The 18,786-nt window shown below is 43.2% G+C and overlaps 1 protein-coding gene across 6 annotated transcripts in view; it reads right to left on the reverse strand.

The window, feature by feature from the left end:
- Positions 1 to 18,786, reverse strand: part of LOC134041457 (attractin-like) — a 125,014-nt gene that overhangs the window by 38,356 nt on the left and 67,872 nt on the right. For all 6 annotated transcript variants that reach the window (XM_062488289.1, XM_062488287.1, XM_062488288.1 and 3 more), the window contains exons 16-24: positions 17,593 to 17,809; positions 16,279 to 16,464; positions 14,726 to 14,959; positions 13,952 to 14,089; positions 8,172 to 8,265; positions 6,793 to 6,845; positions 5,134 to 5,228; positions 4,159 to 4,237; positions 3,624 to 3,781 (exon numbers count right to left, since the gene is read on the reverse strand). In XM_062488289.1, the coding sequence (XP_062344273.1) occupies positions 3,624 to 3,781; positions 4,159 to 4,237; positions 5,134 to 5,228; positions 6,793 to 6,845; positions 8,172 to 8,265; positions 13,952 to 14,089; positions 14,726 to 14,959; positions 16,279 to 16,464; positions 17,593 to 17,809 (1,254 nt within the window). The remainder of the gene's footprint in view (positions 1 to 3,623; positions 3,782 to 4,158; positions 4,238 to 5,133; positions 5,229 to 6,792; positions 6,846 to 8,171; positions 8,266 to 13,951; positions 14,090 to 14,725; positions 14,960 to 16,278; positions 16,465 to 17,592; positions 17,810 to 18,786) is intronic.

Consider the following 18,786-nt stretch of genomic DNA (forward strand, 5'->3'; position numbering starts at 1 on the left):
ATTTTAAGTTATTAACCAGGCAGGGAAAGACATCCTAAACCAATATATCTGAAAAAGAAATGAACTGAAATGGTATGAAAAAGAGGTGGAGCAAGATGGGGAAAGAAGAGCCAGAACTGAGCATTAGCAGGGACACAGCCATCTCTTACACAAAGAAGCATTTCTACTTTCCAAATGCAGACTTTAATAGGCAAGGAGAGAGAATGAATAGGAGACAGATATCAAGGACTTCAAGATAAAGTTCGTAATATTTCAGGCAAAAAAAAAGGTGGATTGTAGAATAAAAATTAGATTTATAAAGTTTTCTGTAACAAGATTTTGTACAGACATAAATACTCCTGTTTAAATACATGTATTGTATTGAAATTGAAAATAAGCCAGGACAAGTGAGTGTATGCACAATGACAGTTTACTAAGATAGTCAAAGAAAGAATAAACCCCTAAAAATATGAGTTGGGCATGCTGCACTGCCCAGGAGCAGCCCAAACACATACATGAGCTGCCAGGTGATGCACACACATGAGGACAGAATAATTTCCAGCAGCTTGGCAGGAACACATTTTTCCTGACTTTGACATACTCTATTAAAATCAGTGTAATTTCCAAAGGGAAATTGAAACATGTTCTGTAGCTGCATAACAGTTTAATAGTGGAAGTGCAATGAGGAATACTGTAGGAGACAAGCTAGGAGATAAGAGATCAGTTTGCATTCTACCCATAAAACATGGAGTTTTAATTAACAAGCCAGTTTGCCCTGAAGGACTGATCCCAACAGCACAGGAACTTTTCTGCAGTGAAATCAGGGATGAACCCCTTGGAAAAACAAATGAGATAAGGAAAGCTCTGAATAAAAACTATTCCTGAGAAGAATGCAGCATGGGATGAGTCAAGGACTGATGGGCAGGAAGTCCTAAAACCACAGAATCAGAGAATGAGGTGGGTTGGAAGGGATCTTAAAGCTCGTCTCAATCCACCCCCCTGACATGGGCAAGGACACCTCCACTATCCCAGGGTGCTCCAAGCCCCATCCAACCTGGCCTCAAACACTTCCAGGGGTGCAGCAGCCACAGCTTCTCTGGGCATTTGTTAAATAAATCTTTGCCCAAATACCTGTACTATGATTTAGCTTCTATTTTATCACATTGAACACAGATTACAGACAGCTACTACTTCACAAAAATGAAAAGAAATTGGGGCATGGAAAGGACAGGTAGGAACATAGACTGCAACTGAGGGAAACTCAATCCATCACAACAGACTGCACAAGACCTGAAAGGACACAGTGAGTCCTGGTTTTTAGCCATGCACTGAAGAGGAAACTAAGAGAAATTCTATGGACCACTGATTGCTGGTCACTGCCAGACTTCTTTACAAAAACTGTGTCTCAATGAATAAGAGCTGATGCTATTTTACACTTTGTTTTGGCAAGTAATAAAGACATTAAGAAGAGGTGGTGATAAAACATTAACTTGGATTGAGTGCATACAAGCACATTCACATTAAATTAAGGATAAAGAGAGGTTAAGTGCTCTAAGAGAATCCAACTTCACTCTTTAACTGTGAGAAATGAAATAAAACAGAAAAAAAAGTGGACTAAGGAGATCAGGATGGGAAAGCTGCCATGTAACTATTTCTCTCAGGTCAAAGATGCAAAACTATTTGAAAGCTGCATCCTCATAGCTAACCTCAAAAGGGATATGAGGATGAATTAAAGAGACTTTGTATTAAGGAGAGGAAAGGATTCATTAGCAATGTCTTTAAAGCCAGCAAGAAGTAGAGAGAGAAAATAAGAACTGCCAGAAGTCAAGCTGTGCCACTGCTCAGCAAATGAAAACAAAGCAGCACGAGATGTTTCAACCATACAAGCAAAGGAAACCAGGAAGGGAAGGGAAGAGAGGATGCTTTAAGGAGAGGTAAGAGAAAAACCAATCAGCTGTATCCTTAACACTCAGTTCCGCAGCAATAAATAACAAAGAAACAAATCAGGGTAAGGTGCAGTCCAGCACTGATCATGGAAAATCAAGTATCAATCAAAATAACCCCTAAGGTTAAAAAAAATAATTCTTTTCCTAACTCCTGCAATTATGAATTTGATGAAAGAGAAGCTCAGATATTTAAATAAATAGTTGCACAAGTGCTCACCTTTGTACACAGATGCTACTACCACTGCAAGTAGCACTTACATGAAAACTAGGAGGTTTAGGACCTGCTACTTGAGTATCCAATAACATTATGATTTTACATTGCAGCTCATCAACTCCTCCATATTTAAAAATCAGGACTTCAAAATAAACTAAGACTTTACAAATTTATAAAGTAAAAACTCTCCAGCTGCAAACTGATTACCAAAACTGTGATATTAAAAACAGCCCAAAGCCAACCTGCCAAATCTTCAGTTTGCAATCAACAAGAGAAAGTTTCCCAAGTAATTAAAACCCACTGTCTTTAGGAGAACCCAAATTTCACAAGCATTCCTAATACTTTTTTAAAAATTCGGGAAAAATATCACTATATCTTAAGGACCTCTTTTCCAGGTGGATCTCATTTTCTTGCTCACTATTATCCTGTGCATTATTTTTTTGAAAGAGTGAGTTTGCCTGACCAATATATTTGAAATACCAAGTACATTAATGTGAAGTGTCAGCTTTCACAAAACAATTGCATGAACCAGGGTGAAGATGGAAGAATTTGGGTTCCCATATTTGACCAAGTTTCTTAAATAAGGCAGAATTCAAATATGCCAAGCTTTATCTGAGATCTGTGACTATGCCATCCCTGTAACTGCTCAAGGCTGGACAGGGCTTGGGGCAAGCTGGGCTGGTGAAAGCTGCCCCTACCCATGGCAGCAGGTGGAATGAGATGTTTAAAGTCCCTTCCAACCTAAACCATTCCATGATCTCTGTTCTAGACCTCGAAGCATTTTGTCTTTCAAACACCCACATCATTCTGAGCACACAGTGAGCTGATACTTGCCCAGCCCACTGCAAGAAGGTGGCCGAGGCTGCTCCGAATTGTGAGCTGCCTCAGCAGCTGCTGAATCTGTTTTTCAATCACAGAGTGATTCTGTCTGATTTTATGACCACCAAGCTTCATCCACTGCTTCTCCCGCACCAGCTCCATCACCACTGCCTGCCAACCAACTACCCTAAATAAAGGGAAAGGATGAGCTTCTTGTCCTGCACCTGCCACCAGCCTGAGGCAGCAGCAGGAGGAAGGGGCAGGGGGGGCCTTGAGCTGTGCCTTTGGAGTACCAGGCACTAAAGAGCTACTAAAGCATTTCCTCTGTCTGCTCTTTCCAGGCTTTATTTTCAGCTTTATCAGTCTTTTTCTGCACCATCAATATCTGCACATTTGAAGTCAGACATCTCATCAAACACAGCCCTGTTAATAAATGAGTGCCTCTCTTTATTTCACAGCACATCTTCAGATCCACTGGCCTGAGACAACACCAGATGTCTCACACCTTCTTCCTCTTACCCAGGAACACCAAACTCTGTCTACTCTGGGATTACACCAGGTTGGTTCAGCTTGGACAACTGCAGGCACAGCAAACTACCACAGCTCTTAAGAGAAATAAAAAAAAGCACCCTTAAAAAAATCTGACATCTATTAGCAGCTCTTACCTGTATTTTTATGGGCCAGGTGAAATTGCTGACGTAAACAAAGAACGTGATGTTCGGGTTGTTGCGGAAATCAAATTTCTCATTGGAGAAACTGTCCTTGTACTCTTTTACATTGGTTCTGGAAACAACTGGAATTTCCTCCCCAGCCTGAGTACCAGCTGTTGTAAGGAATAGCAAGAAGTCTATTTAAGAAAACAAACAAAAGGACAAAACATCCTAGATAGAACTTTTTAAAAATTAACTACTCATTCAAAACTATGTTAAGCTGCACTGCACTATCAAAATCACTGTATGCCAACATGTTGCATTGTTAAAAACCAAATTTGCACTTTTAGTGTTTACAGAAAACACTAATAAAGTTGAAAACATAAGGTTTTTAAATATTTTACTTCACCTCTCAGGCTGACAATTTACGAACAGTATGCAAAAAGTACATAGGTTAAAAACTCCCCAAGTTTTCCCAATTAAATTTGCCTTTTTCAGAAACTGATAAATGAAAGAAGCTCCTGAGTTGCTTAGATCATCCTCAATTTACCTGCAAAACTTGTGGACCAAGTAATGTTGAGGTTGAAGTTTTTAGATGCATTGATAAACATGTCCAGGTCTCTGTTTTGCTAAATGAAGAAATAGAAAAGAAACCCCATTTTTAGGATAAGCAATTTTACTGTACTGTTTCCTATGAAATTGTTGCTACAAAAAAATTATCTTGAAATTTGTCACTTATATAAAGAAAATACATCAAGCTAAAATGATATACTATATTTTCTGAACGAAATATTCTTCCCAAGGAATATATATCAAAGGATAAAGAAGTTATGTGTATGGAATATCACAGGAAGAACTGAGACAGAAGAGATGGATGAAAACCAGCATAACATCACTGCTCTGGAGACAGGCTGAGAGAGCTGGGATTGTTTAGCCTGAGGAGGAGAAGTACCTGAAGGGGCTCCAGGAGAGCTGGAGAGGGACTGGGGACAAGACATGGAGGGACAGGACAGAGGGAATGGCTTCTATTGCCAGGGGACAGGGATGGAGGGGATATTGGGAATTAGGAATTGTTCCCTGGCAGGGTGGGCAGGCCCTGGCACAGGGTGCCCAGAAGGATCCCTGCCCCTGGATCCCTGGCAGTGCCCAAGGCCAGGTTGGACACTGGGGCTGGAGCACCTGGGACAGTGGGAGGTGTCCCTGCCATGGCAGGGGTTTGGAGCAGGATGAGCTTTAAAGTCCCTCCCAACCCAAACTGTTCTGTGACTTAAAAAAAAACTAGAACTGCCCAGAGGTTGGTCCAACAACTGGAAAGAATCAAATGTGATTCTTTATGAAATTTTCCTGTGATGATTTGGGACTGCACAGCAAAGCAAAGGTGAAAATCTTTGATTGCTCAATGGAGCAGGACACACCTTCCTTATCACAAGACTACACCTAAAGACCGGCAGAACTGTAAAAATTCATTGCCTCCAGAGCCAAGAGAGACAAAGGACAAAGTTAAAAGGGGAAATAGAAAATGTACCTCTTCAGGTGTTGCTACAAAGTTGATTGCAGTGTAATAACGATCGTCCTCCTGGGAAAGGCTGAAGGTAAACTGATAGTCAATGAGAAGGGTATCTGTAAGGAATGCAGGGAGACAGTTATCCTATCACCTGGAATAAAATAACTTCTGTAAAGGAAGGCATGATGTCACTGAAGGGTTTCTTGGACAGCTAGGACATGACACTGCCATGACACTGCTACAAATTACTCCAACCTACATATGATCCCACATAAGGAACAAAAAACTCTGGGAGCTGAGCCTAGAGGAGGAAGAGAGTGACTTATACTTGCCAGGCAACAGCCTCCAGCCTTGATCTAAATCAATATTCCTACCTATACACTGTAAGAAACATGCCAAAAGATTTACTTTTCCAGCCTGCAATATCTCTGTGATCTAAGGGAATAGCAGAAAAATTCAGCAGCTGTGTAATTCCCACTTGGAAGGGGACAATGGTTCCCCTCATTCCAGGTTTCTGTACACCAGCATATTTTCCTGGGAGAGGTTCTACAGAGCAGCTGGTTGGTGAAGAACCAGCTGCCATCCTGCTTCAGGACACATCCCAGCCAGGCATGCCAGGAGCAGCCTTTGGTCTGTCTGTCCTTCCCTGCTCCCGTGTGCCCAGGCTGGTGGGGATGCACTCACCCACCTCAGTACCCTTCCATTAAAGTACACTATTATTCCTGAAGTCATGCAGAGATATTCCAAGCAGTAATGAGCAGGAGTTGATACACCAGGTGCTGTTCTACTGCCTCCTGGTGACCCCTCATTGGACGGACACAAGTCACACAAGCTGCAGGTGTCAATCCACAACACAGCACGAAGGAACAGAAAATGAAACCAGGCAAGACTGGATCTGGACAGCATAAGGTTCTTCCTCTAAGAGCTGGAAAGTTTTGACTTCCCCCACTTTTTGCCCATTTAACTATCCCTGCCATGTCAGCAAGGAATTTGGTCATTCTTATACAGAGATGCCATGAGAAGCAAGCAGTGCTCTGTTTGGCCCCACAGGCAGAATTCAAATAAGCCAAAACCAGCCAGTTGATCATTTCTGAGCTGGACAAAACCACTACTGGAGACTTCATGTAGTTTAAGATTCCATCTCTCCACGCCTGCCAGGCTGCTGATTGCTAGTATTTGCAAATAGAAGTGGGAAAGTTTACATTAGATAATCTGAATCTTGGCAAAGGATCTTCTGGAACTGCATGGGAATCCAAAAGCTCATTTCAGAGGAAGCATGGCAATTTTGAAATCCATTCTAACATGGACCAGAATTTAAAATAAACAGTATTTTGCATTTATAAAAAATCTAAGGACATTCTTTGCTTTTTACCTGTTAGGAATATAGTTTAAAGTGCTCTCCAAAAGACCAGACAATCTCAGTCACATGAAAAACATTTAAAACATTGTTCAAAAGATCCAATCATCACACGGACCTTATCAAGTAAAGTATTTTCATTCTCTTTAAACAATGTATTTGAGAAAAGTAAAGGTTTTTAGAGCTATTTTTTAGTCCTTTCCCTAATCCCCCATATTTTAAACACATGCTGAGGCAACTAAACAAGTTTTAAATAAGGTATTTTAAACTTCAATCACATTTTTTATCTCCAAAAAAAACAAAACAAACCCAAGGGTACTCACAGTAACACGTTCCTTTAAGTGGATTTCCCTGATATCTGTTTTCAACTTCACACCTGAAAAGAATATACATCTTTTAATAAATGAATTTTTTTTCAGTTCTATTTATTCCCAGCCACTAAATACCAGAAAACACAACCTGTGCTTATAACAGTACACAATTAAAGATTAATGTATGAGCTAGATTGGGCTGATGAAGAAATTCCATATTCCCTGCAAGTTCAACTCATATGCAGTAAAAATGCAATATAAAATTCAGGATATAACACTTGCATCTACTTGGAAGGTATTTATTAGCTGTTCACAATGCATGGAACTGGATTAGCTTAGTCATTTATAGCTATTCCAGGTTCTATCCTATAAATGTTTGCTCATGTGAGCAGTGCTTTAAAAATAAACCTGGCAATTAAATTATTTGGAATTAAATTATTTCCACTAACATTACACTAAAAGTGTTTCTGTTATGTTACAGAAAACCCTCCAGCAATTTTGTTGCTCTAAAACTGCTCCATTAAACTGCTTGAATGTCAAAGGCTCATTTCGGATATATTTACACTCCCACTGAACATCATCAGAGAGCACGGGCACTGAAATCTACCAATTAAAAAGAAACCACTGAGGGATAAAGCAAAGCAGAGCAAGTCCAGAGGAGGCCACAGAGATGCTCCAGGGCTGGAGCCCCTCTGCTTTGGAGCCCCTCTGCTCTGGGAGAGCTGGGAATGTTCCCCTGGAGAAGGGAAGGCTCCAGAGAGAGCTCAGAGCCCCTTGCAGGGCCTGAAGGGGCTCCAGGAGAGCTGGAGAGGGACTGGGGACAAGGGATGGAGGGACAGGACACAGGGAATGGCTTCCTACTGCCAGAGGGCAGGGCTGGGTGGGATAGTGGAAAATAGGAATTATTCCCTGGCAGGGTGGGCAGGCCCTGGCACAGGGTGGCCAGAGCAGCTGTGGCTGCCCCTGGATCCCTGGCAGTGTCCAAGGCCAGGTTGGACACTGGAGCAGCCTGGGACAGTGGGAGGTGTCCCTGCCATGGCAGGGGTGGAACAGGAGGAGCCCTGAGGTTCCTTCCCATATAAACTATTCTGTTATTCTGTGCATAGTTTGGGGGGTGAGGATTTTTTCACCCATCCCTTCTGCATGACATTCATTTTTGAAATGTTTTTAAAATTGGAATTCTTCAGGAAATCACCCTGTTCATGATATTCCCCAGGGGAAGCACGGCTGGTTTCACCCTCAGTGAAGTCAGTCAACTGTCAGGAGGAAGAAATCAGCAGAGACATCATAAACAAACCATTAAAAAAACGGGGGTTGGGGGGGGGTGGGGGGGTGAAAGGAGGTACGTGCATAATTTTTTATTTTCAAATAAGAAAGGGAAATGAACTCACAGCTGACACTCATCTCCTTTGATTCCCTTGGTTGTGCAGAAACATTTCCCTGTGTTTGTGTTGCAGACGGACGCGTGGCCATTGCACTTGCAAGCTGTTGAGCAGAGGGGGAGAAGATGTAACATTGAAGGAAGAAAGGAAACAGATTTGATAGCAATTAAGTCCTTTAGTGGTCTGAGACACATCAACAATTAACGTGCAGATGAAAAGCCATTTGGTGCTCTTTGCTTTTTTTGTGCTACAGAAGGCAGATTAAAATAGAACCGTGTGTCAAAACAGAGCAAGCACAGGACTGGTGTTTTGTATGAAATCATCATCAGACTCTGCTTTTTAGCCTCTGAAATTCATTTAGCTTCCTCTCCTATTGTTAGACAGCAGGGGTGATATTATAACTAGGAAGGAAAAGACAATATTTGGAATCATTTTGGGCTTGCTAACACATTTCAGCCCAACTCAAAACTCTTGAGAGAAGAGTCTGGAAAATAAAACAAAGCCTGTGGGACTTCAAGGGCTTTTCACAGAAACTAATAAATAGGCCTAGGGAAAAATAATCTTTCATCAGTTCTATTGAGGAAATAATGTCATTATCAACAGCATCAGCAGAAAACATCTGATGCTAAGATGATGTCATCCATGCTGGGAATAGATGGAGTGCATTCCCCAATATACTTTAGGATAGCTTTGTGCCAAATATCAAATTGTGGTTGAAGGAAACCTGTACAGCCCTAAGCTACTTCAGATTTGGGGCATGCCCAAAACAGACCTCCTCATACACCTCAGTTTGCTCAAGATGCAACCCAGGGTAACATGGTAGGGACACACAGGAGATTTTTCTTCACAAGAATGCTCCTTATTTAAGCTAAATGCTCATATTGACACACTTTGAGACTTTTATTTATAAAGATATAGAAGAGAAACATTCACAATAACCCCAAAAACAAACCAACAAGTAAGAACAAAGCCTACACAGCCAGTTGACTCTGATATCTTTTTCACTGTCACTGGAAAAACAGATTTAACAACTTCTCCTGGCATCTAGGTGCCTTTCAGGAGTCATTCTGCCAATGCAGGTGCATCCATCTGGAGTTGAGCATAGCAAAGTATACAATATAATGAAAAAAACTACACAAAGCAAAGATCCCTTGTTTATGATCTGAGCCTGCTGGGAACAAGATGCTTTAAAGGCTGGAGCTTCCTTGTTAAAAAGGCATATTCCTCCTCACTAAGCAGCCATGCCAATCAATGCACCAGCAGATTCTTAGACATGAAGTCCCCATCCTGAATATCTCTGCCAGCCTGGACCTCATTTTCAGAATCCTTTTGATATCTTCTTTCTGTTGGCACATAATGGAAGCTATACTGTATCAGGGACACTTAATTGTGCTCCTCAGATGTGGATGAGTGGTTTCCTAGCAGTAACACAGAGAAAAATAGGAAGAAGCAAAAAGGCCTGTTGTGGGAACAAGGAGACTGAATGAAAATTCAACAAAATAATTATATTCTGTGAAGGAAACACTCTTTTCATTAGTGCCACTTAAAGAAAATTAAGTCTTAGTACTACTGAGAATGTCTTGTACTTCTTTCTTTATGCCTTGCACAAAGGAAGCAAAGTGATCAATATTCAGTATGAACACACATGAAATGTCTCCTGATTTTTAAACCTCAGGTTGTTTAAAGGCAGATTGCAGCATCTTGAGCAATAACATTAATTTATCTTTCCTCTCTGCTCTTTGGTGTATCAAGAAGACTGGACACTCAAATATCTCTATTTCAAACAATGGAATTGACTAATTTATCCACTTTTCTACAAGCCTGTAACGAGATCATTCACTGAAGAACTGGAATATGCACAGAGACATTTTCTCATGGCTTTTCAGAGAACTTTAAACTTTGGAAACAAACTATTGACAGAATGTTCTAGACAACCTCACTGGAGTCTACAAAGGACAATTTCCTGCCAGAGTACAATGATAGAGCAGAAACCCAAAACCACTGGAAATGGCTTTTTGACTGTACCATGGTAACAGCCTGATGATGAAGCACCATCCACCAGATGAGTCTCCTACCTTCTCCACAAACCACAGGTCACAGATTCATTCAGAGATGGTCATAGTGACCATTACTCCTCTTTCCATGTTTGTGATGGTCCAGCTTCCCAATGGCAACACCATCACCCACCTGCCCAACACTATTCTTCCATGCCACATGCTTCAGCTGCCCTGCAGGGCCTCCCTGAGCCCTGGGAGAGGGAATCAGGCAGATCCATGGCACCAGCAGCTCATGGGCCACCAGTGAAGGCTGCATGGACGTGTTCAGAAGCACTGCCACAGATGCAATCTGATTCCAGGCATAATAGTACATTCCCTTCACTTGAAAAAACCTTATCTCCCACCACCATATTTTCATGGGAAACTCTTAACCAGAAAATTCAGAAAAATCCTGAATGCAGAGAGAGCACCTTGCAGCTATTTTTACATTTGATGTGCTGCATTTCCTCCCCTTCCTGATTAATTCTCCTCTACTTGGAGACTTCCTAAAAGCAACCTCTGAGGAGTCATTTACCTGCCATTTAGTTATTAACTGCCCAGCTCTGCCAACACCAGGGCATATGATGTGATGCTAACAATTTTCTCAGGGAAATAACTGCAGTTTGACAAAATATTTTCAACCCAAGTAATATAATCTTGTGTTGGGACTTTTTACAGGAATATGTAGGACTGAAGGCATTCAAATAGGAGGGCAGGGTTAAATGGGATAAGGGGAAGAAATTCTTCCCTGGGAGGGTGGGCAGGCCCTGGCACAGGGTGCCCAGAGAAGCTGTGGCTGCCCCTGGATCCCTGGCAGTGCCCAAGGCCAGGCTGGACATTGGGGCTGGAGCAGCCTGGGACAGTGGGAGGTGTCCCTGCCATGGACAGGGCGTTGGATGGGATGGTCTATTAGAACCCTTCCAACCCAAACCATTCCATAATCCCAGGACTTGCACCAGGCAGTGAGTGTACAAACATACAGATGTTTGTTTGCGTGTCAGGCTGGAGTGTACAACAACAGCCTCCAGCATGGCTGTGACCATGGCCTCTAAAAACAGAGCAGCACTAAGTATTCTTCACAAATGCACAAGAAGAATGAAATCAGCACGTTATTAATGGGAAAGAATGAAAGGAACACAGCTCAAAGAAGGGAGAAAACAGGAGTTAGCTCTGCTGCCCATCAGCCAATGCTTATCTGAAGAATTCCCCTCTGAAAATGCTTTCACCAAGCAGAAATGACTAATTGGCAGCAATCAGCCTGGCTGCATCAGATAGGGTGATTTGCTCCAGCTTTCCCTTTCCCAATCCACCTCAGCCTTTCTGCCCAGGTTCCTGCTTCCCTCGTTCTTTCCCCTTCCCAGTAAACAGTGTTACAGCAAAATAAAAACCTGGGTCCAAAGCACTTGAGAGCAAAGCACTTCTGACATGAGCTACTGGTTCCATCAGATAAGGAATGAACACTGTTCCACAATCTCTCAATACATTTTCTAATTTCTTTTTCAGGCATCTGGATGATTTCAGTCTGCCATTCGTTATCCCAACGACAAACTATTTTGGGACAATCCTTATGCACAAGAGTCCAAAAGAACTTACTCTCCATTTCTACACGCATAGAAAAGCTACACCTACCAACAGGCACCTTGCGATCCAGTGATTAAACCTGAAAGCTCAGGGTAGAATTCTGTATTTTCTCAAGCAACTCAGCCTCAATTTATTCATTACTTTCAAGTAAACTTCAGAGCATTTCAAAGCCTCTTCAGCTGAAATGAGTTTATTAGTATCAGTGGTATTTAATCTGGCAGATAATGTTGTGAAATCAAGTGTCAGGAATGCACCTTCTCCTTTGTACCCACATTGTTGTGCTGTCTGCTTGGAATTCCATATCCCTTTGCTCTAAGGGAGGCAGCTCCACTTCATTCTTCCAGGCTGGCCACAAACCACCCATACTCCTTTCACAGAAGTACTGGCACTTTGAGCAATGTTATTTTTATTCTACCTTTTCCATCACTGCATCGAATTGTCTCATCCCACCTCACTGTACTCCACTAACATAACCCACTGTTTAATATCTCTGTTGGTGACAGAGGCAAGTGGGACTGAGGAACCCACAGCAAGTTTGCTGGTGACAACAAACTGGTAAGGTCAGCATGCTAGAGGGAAGGGGGGACATCCACACAGACCTAGATAGCCTCCCACAGTTCCTGGATAGCATCAAAGGGGACCTGGACAGACTGGAGACATGGGACTGTGTGAACCTCATGAAGTTCAACAAGGCCAAGTGCAAGGTCCTGCACTGGGGTTGGACCAAACCAGAGCCCAAACTCAGGATAGGTGGGGAATGACTTGAGAGCAGCCCTGAAAGGGCTGAGAGGGAGAAGGACTTGGGGGTGCTGCTGGATGAGGGCTGGACATGGCCCAGCCCAGATCCCCCCAGCCCTGGGCTGATCCCAGCATTTGGGCAGCAGGAAAGGTGGGAATTGTGTCCCTGTGCCCCCCCCCAGGTGAGACCCCACCTGGAGAGCTGCCCCAGCCCTGGATCCCAAATTCAGGAGGACGTGGAGCTGCTGGAGGGAGTCCAGAGGAGGCCCCAGAGCTGCTCCAGGGCTGGAGCTGCTGTGCTCTGGAGCCAGGCTGGGAGAGCTGGGAATGTTCCCCTGGAGAAGGGAAGGCTCCAGGGAGAGCTCAGAGCCCCTTGCAGGGCTTGAAGGGGCTCCAGGAGAGCTGGAGAGGGACTGGGGACAAGGCATGGAAGGACAGGACACAGGGAATGGCTTCCTACTGCCAGAGGGCAGGGCTGGGTGGGATTTTGGGCAGGAATTGGTCCCTGGCAGGGTGGGCAGCCCTGGCACAGGGTGGCCAGAGCAGCTGTGGCTGCCCGTGGATCCCTGGATTGGGGCTTGGAGCTGCCTGGGATACTGGGAGGTGTCACTGCACATGGCAGGGAATTGGAATGAGCTGAGTTTTAAGGTCCCTTCCAATCCAAACTATTCCATGACTCTAGGAAAATCACTCAGGAGCAAGAAGCACCTTCCCTCACATCTGTACCTCTCACAGCTGGGTTCTGGTTTACAACTGGTCACCCCCTGCCACAGCACTGAAAAAAAATCACAGCAGTTCAAGACTATGCCACAAGGTTGCAGGTCAAAACTCCAAGTCTTCCATTTATATTTCTCAGTATTAAATGCCATGGTTTTTCAAGGCAGCCCTCTTCCCAATTTGTTAACTGGATCTTGCACAGCTGAAAATAGCTCTTTGTGCCAAAGAGTCCCAAAGCACTTTACCAACTCAAATACAATTTTAACAGGGTTCTCCTAATCCTCAACTGAAATCCATCCAAATCCTCAGTGAAACATAGCAAGCCTTTATGAAGCAGACAATTTTAACTATAGACACACAACACATTAACCAAATGGAATAGAAGGTGAAACTTAGATAAGCAGAAATTTGTTGAAGACATTTGGATCAACACTTTCTTTTAAAAACAGCATCATCTAACACTAAAATACAAGCATTTTTCACTGTGGTCATTCCAAGTTTAGAAAGGAGGGTATAAAATCATCTTTATGTGCAATGAAAGCAATTTCACTCATCAGTTTGAGTGTCTTTGATTTGAAGAAACAAGAACTGAGCCTCACCTGCAGGAAAGAAAACATGAATTACCAGGATATGATTTGTGTTCAAATAGCAGAAGAATGAGCAAAGAGTGAAAACCGTGGAGGAGCTTAGTGCAGGAAGCTCTGAGGCAGCACTTACGCTGGCACGTGCCCCCGTTGGTGGGATCCCCATAGTAGCCAGAGATACACATCTCACAGTGCCTGCCCGTGGTCAGGTTTTCACACTTCTCACAGATGCTCTCGTTTACACACTTGCTGTGCCCATTACACTGACAGGCTGTGGAAAACAGGAAAACTATGAGTACTGGTGCTCAAATATAGCTCCCAGACACCCTCAGGAGTCTGTACTGTGCAGAAGACAAATGAAACCATCTCATACACCTTCCCAAGAGGTTCTTGTCTCTTGCTAGCAATACACAGACCCAAAGACAGGTGTGTATCAAAAAATGAAATTTAAAGCAACACATGGAAAACTGAACTGCGAAACATTATGTGCACATTGGACTGGAAGCTGCTGGTGGGATGGATTTACAAGGAACAGGGAGTGGAGTGTTGGCTTTCTGTAAAAAACATTAGTCAAAAATCATCCTAAGCATTATTAACACTTAAAACAACCTTCAAAGGAAGATGTGCCTTTCTTTCAAACATTCTTAAAATAAATAAACAGAAGTTAAAATCTCAGCAAAGGTCTGTAGGGAAAGGAAAAACTTCTCCCAAGTAATAAATAATATCTTCATGCAGCTCAGCTGCTTCACAGCTCCTTCCATCGCCAAGTGTGTAATTCCCATTTATATTCCATACTCTTCTACTCCCTTCATTAACAGCAGGGAACATTAGACATGACCATAGTCTTAAAAACTCTCTCTCCTTGAACTTAATCGAAATGTTGGACAATTAAACGCTGTTCGTTTACCTGGACACTGAATAAAGGACCAGTTATAGCTATTCTCCACAGGACACAGGCTGACATTGAGGACAGGCTCCAAGCTGTGTTTCCCTGGTGTGGATGGGGTTGGCATCTTGACAGGACCCCGGTAAGAGCCTTCGATGCACTTGCCCTTCCCAGTGTTGCTCGGGTCTGTGCACCATCCACAGCCCGGCTGCTCCAAGCACTGAGCACAGGTGCAGTACCCTGAGCAGTTTTCAGCTACAAAAAAAAACAAAACAAAACATGAAATTGCAGAATAAATCACTATCTCAAACATGGGGAACAAAAAAATGCAGAATGTATTTTGTGTAATTGTATTTTTATCTCACCAAATCTAGAAATATTTATTCTGATATTCACAGTAATATATTAATTCCTATCAGCATATTTAGTCCAGAATCTAAGATAACTATCAACAAAGGTTCCAATAATCAATGACTTACAAAACAGCACAACACAGAGAGGTCTTTCAAACCATTACCCACCATCCTTTAACACCAGAGGTTAATGTTCCCTCTACAAAACATCTCCGATTGATTTAAAAAGAGATCAGATGGCCAAATGAACCATCTGGAAGCAAAGGCTAAAAACCAACCAGTTCAGTCACTCTGAGCCTCTTCCTGCCACATTTCAGTATCACATGCTATTATTTCAAGTATTTATCTGAGTCAAAAAAAAAAAATAGAATACAAATAGGAGAATGAAATTCTACCCTTTAGCCCCTCCTTTCTCTAATGGGATTGAATTTCAGGGGTGACAAACTCTTTAGATACAGAAAACTTTCTTCTATTCTTTTCCCCAGACCATCTTGAAAAAATTTTCTGGATTCTTGGTATTACAAGATAAGCAGACTTTCCATTTTGATGTTTAGATAGACAATATTTGCCTTTAAAGAGAAAAAAAGGTTGTTTTCCATTATTTCAGCTTACTCATCTCCTTCCTTATGCTTCCTCCAACTTTTGACCTCTGGCAATGTGGGAGGTTCATATTCTCATGTTCCTTAAATTTATTTTCTTCATCTCTTATTTTGCAACACTTTGAGCTACTTGTGAGGCCCCTGCTCACACCCAGCTCCTAAAGAAGTCAACATAAATAAAACAACTTCTACATCTTCACTCATTTTAAGTTTTTAGGCTCTTTTACGCCAGTTTGAAAAGAATACACGCTATTCCAAAATGCCATGAAGCTTTTGCAGTTTGCTCACATCTACCTAAAAGGGGCAAAAAAGTATATAATTTATTTCAAATAAGGTAGAATTCCTACTACAGTCTCTAAGGAGACAGTACTTCAGAATAAAACACTCATATAAACCCTAATTTGGATTTGATAATCAGGCAATCAGAGAATGGTTTGGGTTGGAAAGGACCTTAGAGACTGTGTTGTTCCACCCCCTGCCATGGGCAAGAGACCTTCCACTAGACCAGGGTGCTCCAGAGCCCACCCAGCCTGGCCCCGTTCCTCTGGCGCAGGACATTCCCAGCACAGCCCGCAGGTTTGGATGGCCTGGTGCCCAGCCCCGAGCAGGAGCGGTGACTCACGTGGACAGCTGCTCATGGTGTACCACTCCATGCACTGCCCGTAGGGGAACGAGGCCACGTAGGCGTTGGAGTCTACGCACTGCTTCATGTTGCTGCACCACATGCACTCGGAGCTGCCGCTGGTGCACTCGGCGCAGGCGGCGCGCAGCGCGCAGGGCGTGCGGCACTGCTTGGCGCTGTGGTTGGCTGTGGGGGACGACAGCCATCAGTTCTCTTCCACAAGCAGCCGTGGAATACTTCAGGACCGTAAAGCCCATCCCATCCCACCCCTGACACGGCAGGGACACCTCCCACCATCCCAGGCTGCTCCCAGCCCCAGAGTCCAGCCCTGGACACTGCCAGGGATCCAGGGGCAGCCACAGCAAATCTGGGAACAGTGTTGTGAGCCCAGTCTCTTTCTCTGCAGTTCTGCTGAGATATTCCTTAGCTAAACTCCCCATCAAAGTGCAGGGTAGAACGCTGTTTCACATCAGCAGGCAGGGATGTTTTTTAAGTGATTTGATCAGTTCCAGACATCAAACAAGCACTGAAAGCAGAACCAACTCAGCAGTTTGCAGTATGAGCCAATGCTTTCAGTTTTGCTTCAAGTGACCGTTCTCAGACCATAAAAACCAGGGTAAAGCTTAAACCCAAGTGCTGCAAGTGAAAACATAACGGAATTTTTAGTTCAGGCTCCACATTCAGGATTTGCATCCTGCATTTCCACAAAGAATTATTTCAACTGGTGCAGTGTACTTAAATTTTTTATTGAATCAACCAACTTCCCTAATGCTTAAAGAGGCACTAATTGGTATTCAGAAATAATCAGCTACAATGGAGAATTAACAGACCAAGCCATCTGAAAAGATATGCAATTTTAACAAAGCTGGAAGACTTTCCCCAAAAGCAAATAGCTTTTTTTTTTCCAAAGTTCTCATATCTCCAAAGTGTCTTGGCCAATTAATTTCAAACTTTGATAAAATCCTCCTCTGGCTACATAGCAGGGGAGGGGGAAAAGGGGAATTCAATCAGGAAGTTACTTTTTTTTTTTGAAACAGGAGATTGCTCCATACCATAATTACCCTAAACGTCACACGTAGGTATGCAATCGAGAAAAAAATAATTAAAATAACATACTTCAAATATTTTACAGTTAACAACATAAATGTTCAGCTGTTTTTAAAATTTCTACTTCCTGCATGACATACGTACACAAGATACTGATTCACAAGTACTTTTCTTTGGCAAAGTCATGATGCAGCTGGTTTAAAATATAATAAATTGCATTCTCTTTACTCTCTAGGAAATATAAATCAACCAGACAGCTGTTGTTACCTGGCCTTTCACAGACAGTGCCATTGACCTCGTTGATACACATTGCTGCCTTCAATCCCTGTTGGGAAGGCTCAGCTAAATATCCACAAAATCCAGCATCACTTGGTTCATTGGGAAGCCACTGGACGAGGGTGTTGGTGAAGGGAGACATGTCTTCCCAGCACCAATAGGACACATTGATTTTCCTCAGTCCAACCCACGGAGTCAAAGTCTTGGGCTAGAAATAAAGGAGCAAGTCAAATCTAAATTAGTGGTGCTGGCCACAAACTTCTTAATGCAAAGATCCTATAAGACAACTATTTCTACTGGCAATTTATTTTTTGGCACACTTTCATTCTGGGGAGGAGCATTTGAGCTCTATTGGTATAATATGTGGTTTTACTGCTAAAATCAGTAAACATCACCTACTTCAGAATGATTTTATGCACTTTTATACCCTAGAGCTGCAGCTTCCAACAGCAACAGCATGACAAAGCATATCATGCTCATACTAACACATTTTCTTGTCATTACTAAACATCTATATACAGTTTACTTGAAAAAGCAGCAACTGCAAAACAGAGCCTCCCCCAGCACAGTCACCAGTGCTCCAAGCCCCAATGTCCAACCTGGCCTTGGACACTGCCAGGGATCCACGGGCAGCCACAGCTGCTCTGGCCACCCTGTGCCAGGGCTGCCCACCCTCCCAATTCCTAATTCCCAATATCCCACCCAGCCCTGCCCTCTGGCAGTAGGAAGCCATTCCCTGTGTCCTGTCCTTCCATGCCTTGTCCCCAGTCCCTCTCCAGCTCTCCTGGAGCCCCTTCAGGCCCTGCAAGGGGCTCTGAGCTCTCTCTGGAGCCTCCCCTTCTCCAGGGGAACATTCCCAGCTCTCCCAGCCTGGCTCCAGAGCACAGCAGCTCCAGCCCTGGAGTAGCTCTGGGGCCTCCTCTGGACTCTCTCCAGCAGCTCCACGTCCTCCTGAATTTGGGATCCAGGGCTGGGGCAGCTCTCCAGGTGGGGTCTCACCTGAGGGGGGCACAGGGACACAATTCCCACCTTTCCTGCTGCCCATGTGCTGGGATCAGCCCAGGATACACTTTCCTACCTTACAAGCATTCTATACTAATATCCATTAAAACAGGCTCGTAACCTCTTTAGGCTCACTTTATAAAGGACTCTGTAAGTGGAAAAAAACCCCACAGATTAAAAATT

This window comes from Cinclus cinclus, chromosome 2, assembly GCF_963662255.1.
Source record: "Cinclus cinclus chromosome 2, bCinCin1.1, whole genome shotgun sequence".
NCBI lineage: Eukaryota > Metazoa > Chordata > Aves > Passeriformes > Cinclidae > Cinclus > Cinclus cinclus.